This window comes from Vombatus ursinus, unplaced genomic scaffold, assembly GCF_900497805.2.
Source record: "Vombatus ursinus unplaced genomic scaffold, bare-nosed wombat genome assembly UNPS02014945.1, whole genome shotgun sequence".
Lineage (NCBI taxonomy): Eukaryota > Metazoa > Chordata > Mammalia > Diprotodontia > Vombatidae > Vombatus > Vombatus ursinus.
The window spans coordinates 7739556-7752370 of record NW_020954723.1 but is presented as its reverse complement, the minus strand read 5'-3'; the positions used below and the strand labels follow the sequence as shown (position 1 = coordinate 7752370).

The 12815-nt window shown below is 37.0% G+C and overlaps 1 protein-coding gene across 1 annotated transcript in view; it reads left to right on the top strand.

The window, feature by feature from the left end:
* Positions 1-11293, top strand: part of GPR65 (G protein-coupled receptor 65) — a 29659-nt gene extending 18366 nt beyond the window's left edge. Inside the window, exon 4 of the mRNA XM_027844946.1 lies at positions 11222-11293. Within this exon, the coding sequence (XP_027700747.1) occupies positions 11222-11248 (27 nt within the window). The 3' untranslated portion in view covers positions 11249-11293. The remainder of the gene's footprint in view (positions 1-11221) is intronic.
* Positions 11294-12815: the final 1522 nt, after the last annotated feature.

Here is a 12815-nt window from a genome sequence, read left to right as displayed (position 1 = left end):
CTGAGGCCGGATTTGAACTCAGGTCCTCCTGACTTCAGGGCTGTGCTCTATCCACTGTGCCAGCTAGCTGCCCCTACTTTTCTATTCTTTAAAAATAGTTTTGATGACCACTACTTTATATTATAATTTGAGGTCTAGACATGCCTTTCCATCTTCATTCTTAAGTTTTATATGTCATTATTTCCGTAGAGTTTCTAGACCATTTTTTCCTCCCAGTGAATTTTGTTATTATTTTGTCTAGCTCTAAAACATCTCTCTGGTAACTGGACTGAGATACTACTAAATTTGTATATTTTATATCTCCAGAAATAATTATAAAAGAAACATATTGAAAATAAGCAGAGCTTTCCTGAAATAATCAGTGAGAGAATAATTCCAGGAATCATTGTGTCAAATTACATCTATGGCAAAGCTATCTGAAAATAAAACGGAGAGCCAAATACCTCTATCAAGGGGGAGAGGGGGAGAGGGAATGCTATCACTTTAAAACCAGACTGACAAGACTTTCTTTCAAAGTCATTCTTTAAAAAACAAACAAACAAAAATGCTACCACTTAAAAGCCTGGCCAGTGAAGCAAAACACATTCAAATGAAAATATATACCCATAAAAGATGGTTTTTTTTTAATTAAAATTTAAAATGAGGCCAGAAAAGAAAAAGCAAACAAACAAAAAATGTTGAACTATAATAGACCTCTTAAAATTGAAACCTGAATGACAGATATTAGGTGAAGGCCTCTATTAATTTTGAAATCACAATTTGAAACATTGTAACTGGAGGAAGGTCTGACATTGGTACCCTGTTAGTAAAGGCTTAATGTTGGGTAAAATAAGGCACTCTTAAGTTACTGAACGGTTAACAAAAGGAGGTTTGTTTAGCTGTAACATAGTAAGGATATATGGTAAGGCTACAATAGCACTTACCTTTGACAGACATGGTCTTTCTCATCTCTATATAAAAATGTGTGTACTACATAGGATAGCGTGTGGCAACTTAAATGGTCTTCTGGCATCCATCAACTTGGAAGAGCATCAACCCCATGTAAGTGGGACCTTTTATGGCCCTAGATGACCACAAAAGAGGCACAATTCAAGCCATGTCCCACACCCAGGGATCTATCATATCCTAGCTTTGTCCCATTGTATAGGGAATTCAAGTTTACTCTTCCATTTTCCCCTTTAAACAAAAGGTTAGGTTTCAGGAACAGTCTTCTTGAATTCTTCTCTCAGGCCAGTTGCAAACAAGTTTATTGTGTGTCTGTATGTGTGTATATGTATATGTATGTATATATATATATATGTGTATATATGGTTATATATAAAACATTACATATGCATATGTGTGTGTATATCTCTCTATCTAAAACATTCCACACCTATAGTCCACTTCCTCATTCACTGGCTGTCTTTCCCTCCTCATCTCTGCCTCTTAGCTTCTCAGACTTCCTCCAAGTCTCAGCTAAAGTCCCACCTTCTACAAGAAGCCTCTCCCAAACCTCCTTAATCTTAGTGCCTTCCCTCTGTGACTACCTCCATATCTTGTTTGTACATAGTTGTTTGTATCTTGTCTCCCCCATTAGAATGTGAACTCCTTCAGAGCAGAAACTGTCTTTTGCCTTTCCTTGTATCCCCTGAGCTTAACACACTGCCTGGCACATAGTAGACACTTAATAAATGCTTACTGAATGGGGGCAGGGGTGAGGAGGGAGAAAGGGAGAGAATTTGAAACTCAAAGTTTTAAAAACAAATGTTATAAAATGTTTTTAAAAATAAATGCTTATTGACTGACTAGTGACCTTTATGTTTTGCTTGATAGCCTGGTTGCAAAGTTGGAGTGAATCAAATTGAGAGCTGTCCAGATCAAAAACTCATCTTACAACCGGAGGTGGTACCAGATGATTTCTGTTTCTTCCAGCTCTCAAATACATGGCACCATGAACTACATTTCTCAGAACTTAAAGCTAGATCTAAAAATCACATCCCAAGTGACTATCAACATATTATCTGTTTAGTATGCTTTTCACTGTGTCCTCCCACAAATAATGAAAGAATAGAATATATTATGAAAAGCCCAGATACAAGGCTATGTACCTAGAAAACATCAAAAGAATCATGGGTAATGGTAAAGATGATGATGGTGATGACACCCTCTGCAAATATTTTCCATACTTGTAATTTTGAAGTTGATTTAATTCTCCTTCAGCCATCTAGAGAAAGTTAATATAGAGAAATTTCCAAGAGAGGTACACTCGTGAGGAAAATGCTTAGATCCTCAGGCTTAGCATGCAGAGTAGGAGATCAATAAAGGCGTGGTTTGATTCTATTTAGTTTCACGAGAGAAGAAAGACATCCTGAAAATGGCACAATGTACTTGATGCACAAACATAACTGGGGAAAATGAGATCTTCCAGGAATACTCAAGCAGAGTCTATAAGGACTCTTCGCTCCTGTCTTTGTTTGTAGAAACCGCTGCTGAACAGGATGTGTTTGTTGTTTCCTTTGTGCCCTCAGTGACCGCAAGAGGTTCTTCTTCATGTGGTAGTGGAGTTGGGGTGGGTGGGTAGAAGAAAGAAAGAGAGAGAGTCTAATAGCGGGAGATGGGGCTAATCTTCCCCTCATTCACAGCAGAGGTGATAGTGCAAGGGAGAGTGCCCTGGAATCTGAGCCATTACTTGTTGCTCAGCCATGTCTGCCACTTCTTGACCCCATTTGGGGTTTTCTTGGCAAAGATACTGGAGCGATTTGTCATTTCCTTCTCCAGCTCATTGTACAGATGAGGAAACTGAGGCAAACAGGGGGAAGTGACTTGCCCAGGGTTACACAGCTAGTAAGTGTCTGAGGCTGGATTTGAACTCAGGTTTTCCTGACTTTAGGCTCAGGGCTCTATCTACTGAGCCACCTAGCTACCTCCTGCAACGTGATTAGGAAACTGTATATACTACATTGACATTCAATTATAGCATTTATTCACTGCCTCCCGTGTGCAATGCATTGTGGGATTTCTCAGAATGCAATGAAAAAATTAACAACAGTCCCTGTACCCAAGGAGTTTACTTATCACTCAAATGGTACAACATGTAATAAGATAATTATCCAGATTATTATTTGAGGACAGAAAGAACACTAACATCTAGGAGGCTTAGAAAAGGATTTAAAGAGGAAATGGCAAATGAGCTGAGCTTTGAAGGGAGCCAAGGATTCTAAGAGACAAAAGGCAGAAAGAAGTGAATTCTAGGGATGTGGGACATTCTATACAAAGATATGGATACCAAAAAATGGAATTCCAAGTTCAAGGACTAGCAAGTAGATCAGTTTGACTGGAACATGGAGAGTGTGGTAACCAATGAGGAAAATAACCATTTATTAAGCACCTACTTTGTACCACGCATTGTGCTAAGCACTTCGGGAATATAATCTCATTTGATCATCACAACAACCATGGAAGGCAGGTGCTATTATTATCCTCACTTTATAATTGAGAAAACTGAGACAGACAGAGGTTAAATGACTTACCTAGAGGTTCACAGCTAAGAAGTTCCTGGATTTGAACTCGTCTTCCTGACTCCAGGCCAAATACTCTCTCCACTGTGTCACCTAGCTATGAAATAAATAGGATAGAGCTAGATTGTGAAAGAATTTAAATACCAAGATGAGAAAGTGTTATTGTTTATTGTTTGGTGAAGGTGGCATGTGTTGATTGTCATTGTTTTCTAGAAGTTATAGAGGGAAATGGAAAGATCTTGCATAAAAGGATGGTATGATGAGACTCATGCTTTAAGATTATTTTGGCAACTCTGTGGAGGATGGATTGGAAATAGAGCTGACCTGAAGGCTAGAAACACATTAGTAGGCTATTGCAACATTTTATGTGAGAGTTAATGAGGACTTGCCCTAGTATAGCGGTCATGGAAGTGGAGATAAGGGCAGAGATGCTAGATATGTTATGGAGAAAGGATCAACAAGATAAATCTCCTGTGGAAGAAGGAAGGTTAAAGAAACAGAGGAGACAATATTAGCACTCTCTGTTATTATAAAGTTAAAGTTAGACTAAAGTTAAGTTAGAGAACTGTTTTCAAAGATCTTATCATTTAAAGAGGTATAATATAGGTATGAAAAAATGTTATTTGGTCGTTTTAGTCACATCCAACTCTTTGTGACTTGATTTGGGGTTTTCTTGGCAGAGATACTAATGCAGTTTACCGTTTCCTTCTCCAGCTCATTTTTACAGATGAGGAAACTGAGGCAAACAAGGTTAAGTGACTCGCCCAGGATCACATAGCTAGTAAGTGTCTGAGGCTGGATTTGAACTCATAAAGATGAGTCTTCTTGATTCCAAGCCCAGTGCTCTATCCAGTGCACTACCTAGCTGCGCAGTTGTGAGAAATTGTCTGTGAACTTAGTGTTTATGCCTTTGCATTTGTTTCCAACAAGAGAAATAGCTACGGTGGGTTTTAAATATGATTATTTTATTTAACATGATTTTCTTTTACGGTATTGAGGAAGATGTACCTGCATACAGCAGTGCTGATTGTACTTTACTTTCATGAGCATTTGCATGTGGAATTAGAAACACAAATGTACATGGAGCATTCTCAGTATTTATCATAAAGTAAATATAAGCAAGTGACATATTAACAATGATGACAGGAGAATAAGAAATTGTATAAAACCATCACTGAGGATATGTATGAACAGAAAAAAAGTGGGTGAATTATGTAGAGAGAAGAAGAGATAACAGGTTCACAGACTGAGGGAATGGAATGGAATAGAAAATATTTATTAAGTGCTCACTATGTGCCAAGTGCTGTGCTAAGTTCTGGGGACACAAATAGAAAAGTGAAAATATCTCAGCTCTCTAGGAACTCATACTCTTATTGGGGGAGGCAACTCATAAGGAAAGAAAACCATGAATAACAATCAAACAGATGGATAAATGAAGCATTTATTTAGTGCTTACTATGTGCCAGACACTATGTTAAATGCTGGAAATACAAATACAATAAATAAAGAAAATATAAATAAACAAACATATATATATATAAAGCCCCCAAGGAGCTTAGATATAAATGGAGGAAAACAGCACATCAAAAAAAGGTGGAAGATGGGAGCAACCCAGCCTCACCCCCACCTTTCTGTGCAGGGCAAGGTGGAAAAATCTGGAGAGTCAGGAATGGATTTGGGTGAGAAATGAGCCCAGATGACCTAGCCAGTTCCTTAAATTATGGTCCCAGGTAGAAACACATGTATCAAAGTAGGTGGTGCAAAAGCGGGGCAGGGAGGAGCCATGGGAACAGGAGGATGAGGCAAAGCACAGATGAGCAGCAATCTTCACCAGTGGATCTAACGAATTATTGAAGTGTTACAAGTATCAAGAAATATGTTATTTATTTGTCATAAGTAATATGCTATAAAGAAACTTTATAAAAAGAATTCTTTGAAAAGTGAGTGAGGAGGTGCCCATACAGTGTGTTTTAGAAGGACCTATTTTTGTTCTGATGAAGAAAGAACAGGAAGGAAATTTACATTATGGAGGTTTTGCAAATGCAATTTGTCTTTTTTTTCTAGTACAAATGTGGTGGGGGGAGGAAGGGAGGGAGAAGAGGGCTTCTGAGCCACACCCTTAATAAGGATTTAAGTTTATTAAACTTTTTTTAAACAATTATCCAGAAAGATAGAAGAATTTCCAGGAAGACACACCTAGTAGAGCGTATATCTAGTAGCCTTTTTTCAGAATGTCTAGTTTCCTTCAAAATCACCTGAGGAGCTGAGCAGAGCCAAGATGGTGGAGTAAAAGCAGTGACTTGCTTGAGCTCTCCCCCAAACCCCTCCAAATACCTGTAAAAATGACTCTATACAAATTCTAGAGCAGCAGAACCCACAAAAAAACAGAGTGAAACAAATTTCCAGCCCAACACAACCTGGACGGTCAATGGGAAAGATCTGTTGAGCCAGGCTGGGAGAGTAGCACAGTCTACTGCAGGCCATGCTGGTATAGAAGGGGCCCCAGCAGGCCAGAAACAGACTTCAGGGGACTGAATCAAGAGGACCTCTGGTGGTTTCCATCTTCTCAACCCACAAACGCCAGAGACAACTTAGAAGGTCAGTGAGAAAGGTCTGTCTGACCTGGGTGAGAAGAGCATGGCCCAGCTCTGGCCCTAGCGCAGCCCTAGGGTGGTGGCCACAGTGATAGAGGTTGCTTCCAGAGCTCTCAGCCCACAGATGGTGGGGGTATCAAGCAGCTGATCAGAGGAGGATTGCAAGGATCTCTTTGCTGGTGCTGAGGCAGGATTCTCTTGCTTTGCCTGTGTTTGGATCTGGGTCACAGTTCTGGGTGGTGGTCCTGGGGTGAGGAGGAGTGCTGGCATGGCAGAGCTTGTGGCAGCAGTGCAAAGGTAATCCTCCTCACAGTTCCAAGGCAGAAAAGAGTGCTTGTGGTCACTCATAGACCAGAGCACAAGCCAGGAAAGGAGTAAACACCTCTCCTTCAATCACCCTTGGAAGAACTGACAATTTACAGGTCCCTAGAAGTACCTCTGAAAACAGCTGCACAAAACCCCTAAAGCTTGGGACAGTACATTCTCCACACTGGAAGCAGAGCCCTACCTTAACAAAGAGTTTAAAAGTCAAGTAATTGGCTGGGAACATGAGCAAACAGGATAAAAAAACCTCAGACTATAGAATCTTACTTTGGTGACAAAGAAGATCAAAACGTACAACCAGAGGAAGACAACAAAGTCAAAACCCCTACATCCAAAGCTTCCAAGAAAATATGAATCAGTCTCAGGCCATGGAAGAGCTCAAAAAAGGATTTTAAAAAGCAAGTAAGAGAAGTAAAGGAAAAATTGGGAAGAGAAATGAGAGTGATGCAAGAAAACCATGAAAAATGAGTCAACAGCTTGCTAAAGGAGACCCAAACAAGTACTGAAGAAAATAATACCTTAAAAAGTGGCCTAACCCAAATGGCAAAAGAGGTCCAAAAAAACCAATGAGAAGAAGAATGCCTTAAAAAGCAGAATTGGCCAAATGGAAAAGGAGGTCCAACAGCTCACTGAGGAAAATAATTCCTTAAAAATTAGAATGGAACAAATGGAAGTTAATGACTTTTTGAGAAATCAAGAAATTATAAAATAAAACCAAAAGAATAAAAAAAATGAAGACAATGTGAAATATCTCATTGGAAAAACAACTGACCTAGAAAATAGATCCAGGAGAGATAATTTAAAACTTATTGGAATACCTGAAAACCATGATTAAAAAAAAGAGCGTAGACATCATCTTTCAAGAAATTGCAAAGGAAAACTGCCCTAATATTCTAGAACCAGAGCGCAAAATAGAAATTGAAAGAATCCACTGATCACCTCCTGAAGAGATCCCCAGAGGAAAATTCCTAGGATGCCAGGTCAAGGAGAAAATATTACAAGCAGGCAGAAAGAAGCAATTCAAATATCATGGAAACACAATCAGAATAACATAAGATTTAGCAGCTTCTACATTAAGGGATCGGAGGGCTTGGAGTATGATACTCCTGAGGTCAAAGGGGCTAGGATTAAAACCAAGAATCACCTACTCAGCAAAATTGAGTATAATTTTTCAAGGAAAGAAAATGGATATTCAACAAAATAGAGAACTTTCAAGCATTCTTGATAAAAAGATCAGAACTGAATAGAAAATCCGATTTTCAAATACAAGACTCAAAAGAAGCATGAAAAGGTAATCACGAAAGAGAAATCATAAGAAACTTATTAAAGTTGAACTGTTTACATTCATACATGGAAAGATAATATTTGTAACTCATGAGACCTTTCTTAGTATTAGGGTAGTTGGAGGGAATACATACACACACACACACACACACACGCACACACACACAGAGGGGCACAGAATGAGTTGAATATGAAGGGATGATATGTAAAAAATAAAATTAAGGGGTGAGAGAGAATTGTACTGGGAGGAGGAGAAAGGAAGAGATAAAATGGGGTAAATCATTTCACATAAAAGAAGCAAGAAAAAGCTTTTTCAGTGGAGGGGAAGAGAAGGGAGGTGAGAGGGAATGAATGAATGTTACTCATTGGATTTGGCTTAAGGAGGGAATAACATACACCCTCAACTGGGAATGGAAATCTATCTTATCCTACAGGAAAATAGGGAGGGAAAGATAAGAGGGAATGATAAAAGGGAGGGTAGGTTAGTTTGGGGGAGGGGGTAATCAGAATTGAACACTTTTGAGGAGGGTCAAAGAAGAGAATATAATAAATGGGAGAGCAGGATGGGATAGAGGTAATTATAGTTAGTATTTCACAACTTTATGGAAGTGTTTTGCATGACTACACATGCATAACCTATATCAAATTGCTTACCTTCTCAATGAGGGTGGATGGGGAGGGATAAAGGGAGAGAATTTGGAACTCAGTTTTAAAAACAAATGTCAAAATTTGTTTTTACATGCAACTAGGAAATAAGATATACAGGCAATGGGGCATAGAAATCTATCTTGCCCTATAGGAAAATAGAAGGGGAAGGGGATAAGAGAAGGCGGGGGGGTGTGTGATAGAAGGGAGGATACAGTGCAGGAAGGGGTATTTAGAATTCATGACATCTTGGGGTGGGGAGAGGGGAGAGATGGGGAGAAAATTTGGAACTCAAAATCTTGTGGAAGTGAATGTTGAATGCTAAAAAGAAATAAATTAATTATAAAATTCTCTTCCAAATAAATAAATAGAATACTTGTTATCTGGAGAAAAAAAACCCCAAAGTCAGCTGAGGAGCCATCTTCTTCTTCTTCTTCTTCTTCTTCTTCTTTTGAAGAGCTATCTTCTATATGAAGTCTTTCATGATCTTCTTCCCTCTCCCACTTAGCTGCTAGTGCCTTCTTGCTCAAAATCACCTTTTATTTAATTTTTCACTAAGTTTTATTTTTAATTTGTGGAATAAAACAAGCATTTCTATAACAGTACAATAACAAAGATGGTTGCACACAAAACTGCAAATCTACTACGCACAACTTGTTATTACTTTTAAATATGCAACAAAATTATCATGTAAATTTCTTTTTTTGTCCCCCCCCATTGGGGGGGTACCATTAGACACAAATATATATACATATATATAATTATTCTATACATACTTCTGTTTATCAGTTCTTTCTCTAAATACAGATAGTGTTTTTCTTCATATATCCTGTATAGCTAATTTGGATATTTATAATAGACAAAATAACTTATTCACTCAAAGTTGTTCTTAAAACAATATTGCTGTTACTGTATACAGAGGTCTCTTGGTTATGCTCATTTCACTCTTCGTTATTTTGTGCAAATCTTTCCATGCTTTTCTAAAATCACTGAGCTCATCATTTCTTATAGCACAGCAGCATTCCACCACAATCATGTACCACAACTTGTTCAGCTGTTCTCTAATTGATGGGCATCCTTGCAATTTCCTGTTATTTGCCACCACAAAAAAAGCTGCTATAAACATCTTAGAACATCTAGGGTTTTTTGTTTCTTTTTTCCTAATTATCTTTGGAAATAGACCAAGGAGTGTTATTGCTGAGTCAAAGGGTCAATTATGCCTCTTTGAGCATAATTCCAGATTACTCTCCAAAATGGTTGGATCAATTCACAATTCCATCAACAATGAATTAGTGTCCCAATTTTTCTGCATCCCCTCCAACATTTGTCACTTTTCCTTTCTATCATATTAGCCAATCTGGTTGGTGTTAAATGATATCTCAAGGTTGTTTTAATTTGCGTTTTTTTAATCAATAATGATTTAGAGCATTTTTTCATACGACTATAAATTGTTTTGTTTTCTTCATCAGAAAACTGTTCGTATCCTCTTATCATTTATCTATTGGGTAATGACTCATATTCTTATAGATGTGACAAAGTTCTTTATGTATTTTAGATGATACTTTTATCTCATAAACTGTCTATAAAATTTCCTCCCAATTTTCTGTTTTCTTTCTGATCTTGGTTACATGCCTTTTATTTGTACAAAACTTTTTAAGGTTAATATAATCCAAATTATTCATTTTACACCAAATTCTACTCTCTGTCTCTTGTTTATTCATAAATTGTTCACCTATCCATAAGTCTGATAAGTAATGTGTTCTGTGTTCTTCTAATTTTCTTGTAAAATCTCTATATCTAGGTCATGTATTCATTTTAACTTTATCTTGTTAAATAGTGTAAGATATTGGTCTATGTCTCATTTCTGCCATACTGCTTTCCAGTTTTCCTAACAATTTTATTTTTTTTTGCCAATTAATGAATTCTTATCCCAAAACCTTAAGTCTTTATATTTGTCAAATATAAGCTTATTATGTTTATTTGCCACTGTAAATTATATGTCTACTTTATTCTATTTACCTACTTTTCTATTTCTTAGCCAGTACCAGATAGTTTTGATAATCACTACCTTTAATATAGTTTAAGATCTGGTACTGCTAAACCTCCTTCCTTTACATTTTTTTTATTATTTCCTTTCATATTCTTGACTTTTTGTTTTTCCAAATGAATTTTATTATCTTTTCTAATTCAGCAAAATTTTTAAAAATTTCTATATACTTATATACAGACATATTGCATCTTCTCAATAGACTATAAATTCCTTGAGGGCAAGGAATATATTACTTATGTCTTTGTATCCCTAGGGCCAGGTAGGTGGCTCGATGGATAGAGCACTGAGTCTGGAATCAGGAAGAACTGAGTTTAAATCCAGCCTCAGACACTTAAGCATGACCATGGGCAAGTCACTTAACCCAGTTTGCCTCAGTTTCTTCATCTGTAAAATGAACTGGAGAAGGAAATGGCAAATCACTCCATTATCTTTGCCAAGAAAACCCCAAATGGGGTCACAAGAGTCAGACATAAATGTCAATAAAGTCAGACAAGAAATGGCTAAATAACAACTTAGCCCAGTGACTAGTTTACAGTACATACTTAATGCATGTTGAGTGATTGGGAAATAAATGAAGAAATTATTGAATATGGATGCCTTGGAATATTAAAGAAGTATACTCTAACAAACAATGAATCTGGGGAAATCAGAGAAAATTTGAAAAATTTATTGATATGAACAAATTAAGTAGAACTAAGAACAAAATGCACATAATGACCACAATGATGTAAATAACACCAGAAGGCATTAATATTTAGATCAATGCAATGACGAGCCTAGTCCAGAGAACTGATGTCTAACTTATTTTTCTCCTTTCATTACAGAGGTTGTGGATTACAATTTCAGAATGAGTCATATGCTATTAAGCATGGTCAATGTCCCAGTTTGTTTTGCCTATGTTTCTAGTTTCTACTGAAAGTGGAAAGAAGGTACTGTAAGGTAAAAGCAATCTTTTTTTTAAGCATCAATAAAATATTAAAAAAAAATTAAATGCAAAAATGACAGAACCAGAAGTAAGAACTCAGAGGAAAAGTGCAAGAGTCATCTGAAAAATGCAAAGAAAAGAAGTCTAACCACCAATAAACAAATAAGAAAATTTTACTGAAGTAGTAAAGTCCAGGAACAGACTGAATTAGTTTATTCCATCTATTATTCCAATAGACACCTTCAGAAAGAAATGTCAGATTCAACTCACACAAATATACTGTTAAACCCCAGAGCTTTACCAAAAAGGGGAAACCAAGAAGAGAGCCAGCATTTATCAAGATACCCCAAACTGAGTCACACAGGACCTAATTAGCCAAAGGAGCCAGTCTGGAGACCATAGTGAGTAGTGATGAGGCTGGAGTAGCTGGGGAGAAAGGCATTTTCTTAAAACATCTTTGTAAGCTTGTAATGAGTGACCAATACAACCCCTTGCTACTATTCTTGTTTCTCCCTGACTTGCAGAGATGACTTTGGTGGGTTTTAGGTGGATCTTTTCCCTTGATCTTTCTCAGAATATATGGGGAAAGGAAGATGAGTACATTGGAATCTTCCCTTTGACATGCAAAGGGGAAATAATGGAAGAAGTTTACAAAAGATGTTTTTTTTGGGGGGGGGATGACTGGGCAAAGTGCTCTGTGAGGGAAGCTTCTTTGCAATATTTGCAGATTAAACATCTTTTTATGTAAATAAATTGTGGCTATATAAAGTTGATTGCCATTTAAATATAGATGGTTGAAATTGAGCTAGAAAATTTTTCAGATTGGGAGAGGTGGAGTATGGGAATGATGAGCCATAGAATCTATAGTCAGTATTTTAGGACAATATTTTCCTTTTCATCTTTCATTATAAATACAAAACCTTTTCATCTTTCATTATAAATACAAATATAAAAACAAAACAGTAAAGGTACTCTTTGCCTGGTTCCCTGTGACCTGTAGGTTGTTGGTATAGTGCTGACTGCGCATTCGCAGAAAAAATGAAAGAATCTTTCACAAAAGTGTCAAAGGGACCTTTCTAAGACCTCTGAGATGATGAGGTAGAGTGCCATCTGGTTGGCAAAATATAAACTACACTACCTTGCTGGTTAATAGAAATGTGCCATCCTGTCTGTGGATTATAGGAGGCAAAAAGGAGATGATGAGGGCTATTATTGCTATTGCACACCTTGAGTATTGTCTGGAATGCTCACCAAGTACAGTCTACACCTGTGCTATACATCATTAAAAAAATTAAAGGAACTTGAATTTTACCCCAGAATTATATTAATTTAATATCAATTGAACAATCATTTGTTAAACATGGTGTTTCAGGCACTTATGTTAAATACTGGGGATATAAAAATGAAAATGAAACAGCGCCTTCCTTTAAAGAATGTGTATTCTATTTGAGAAAGTACACATGTAAGAACATATAAAATGTGTACAAGATAAT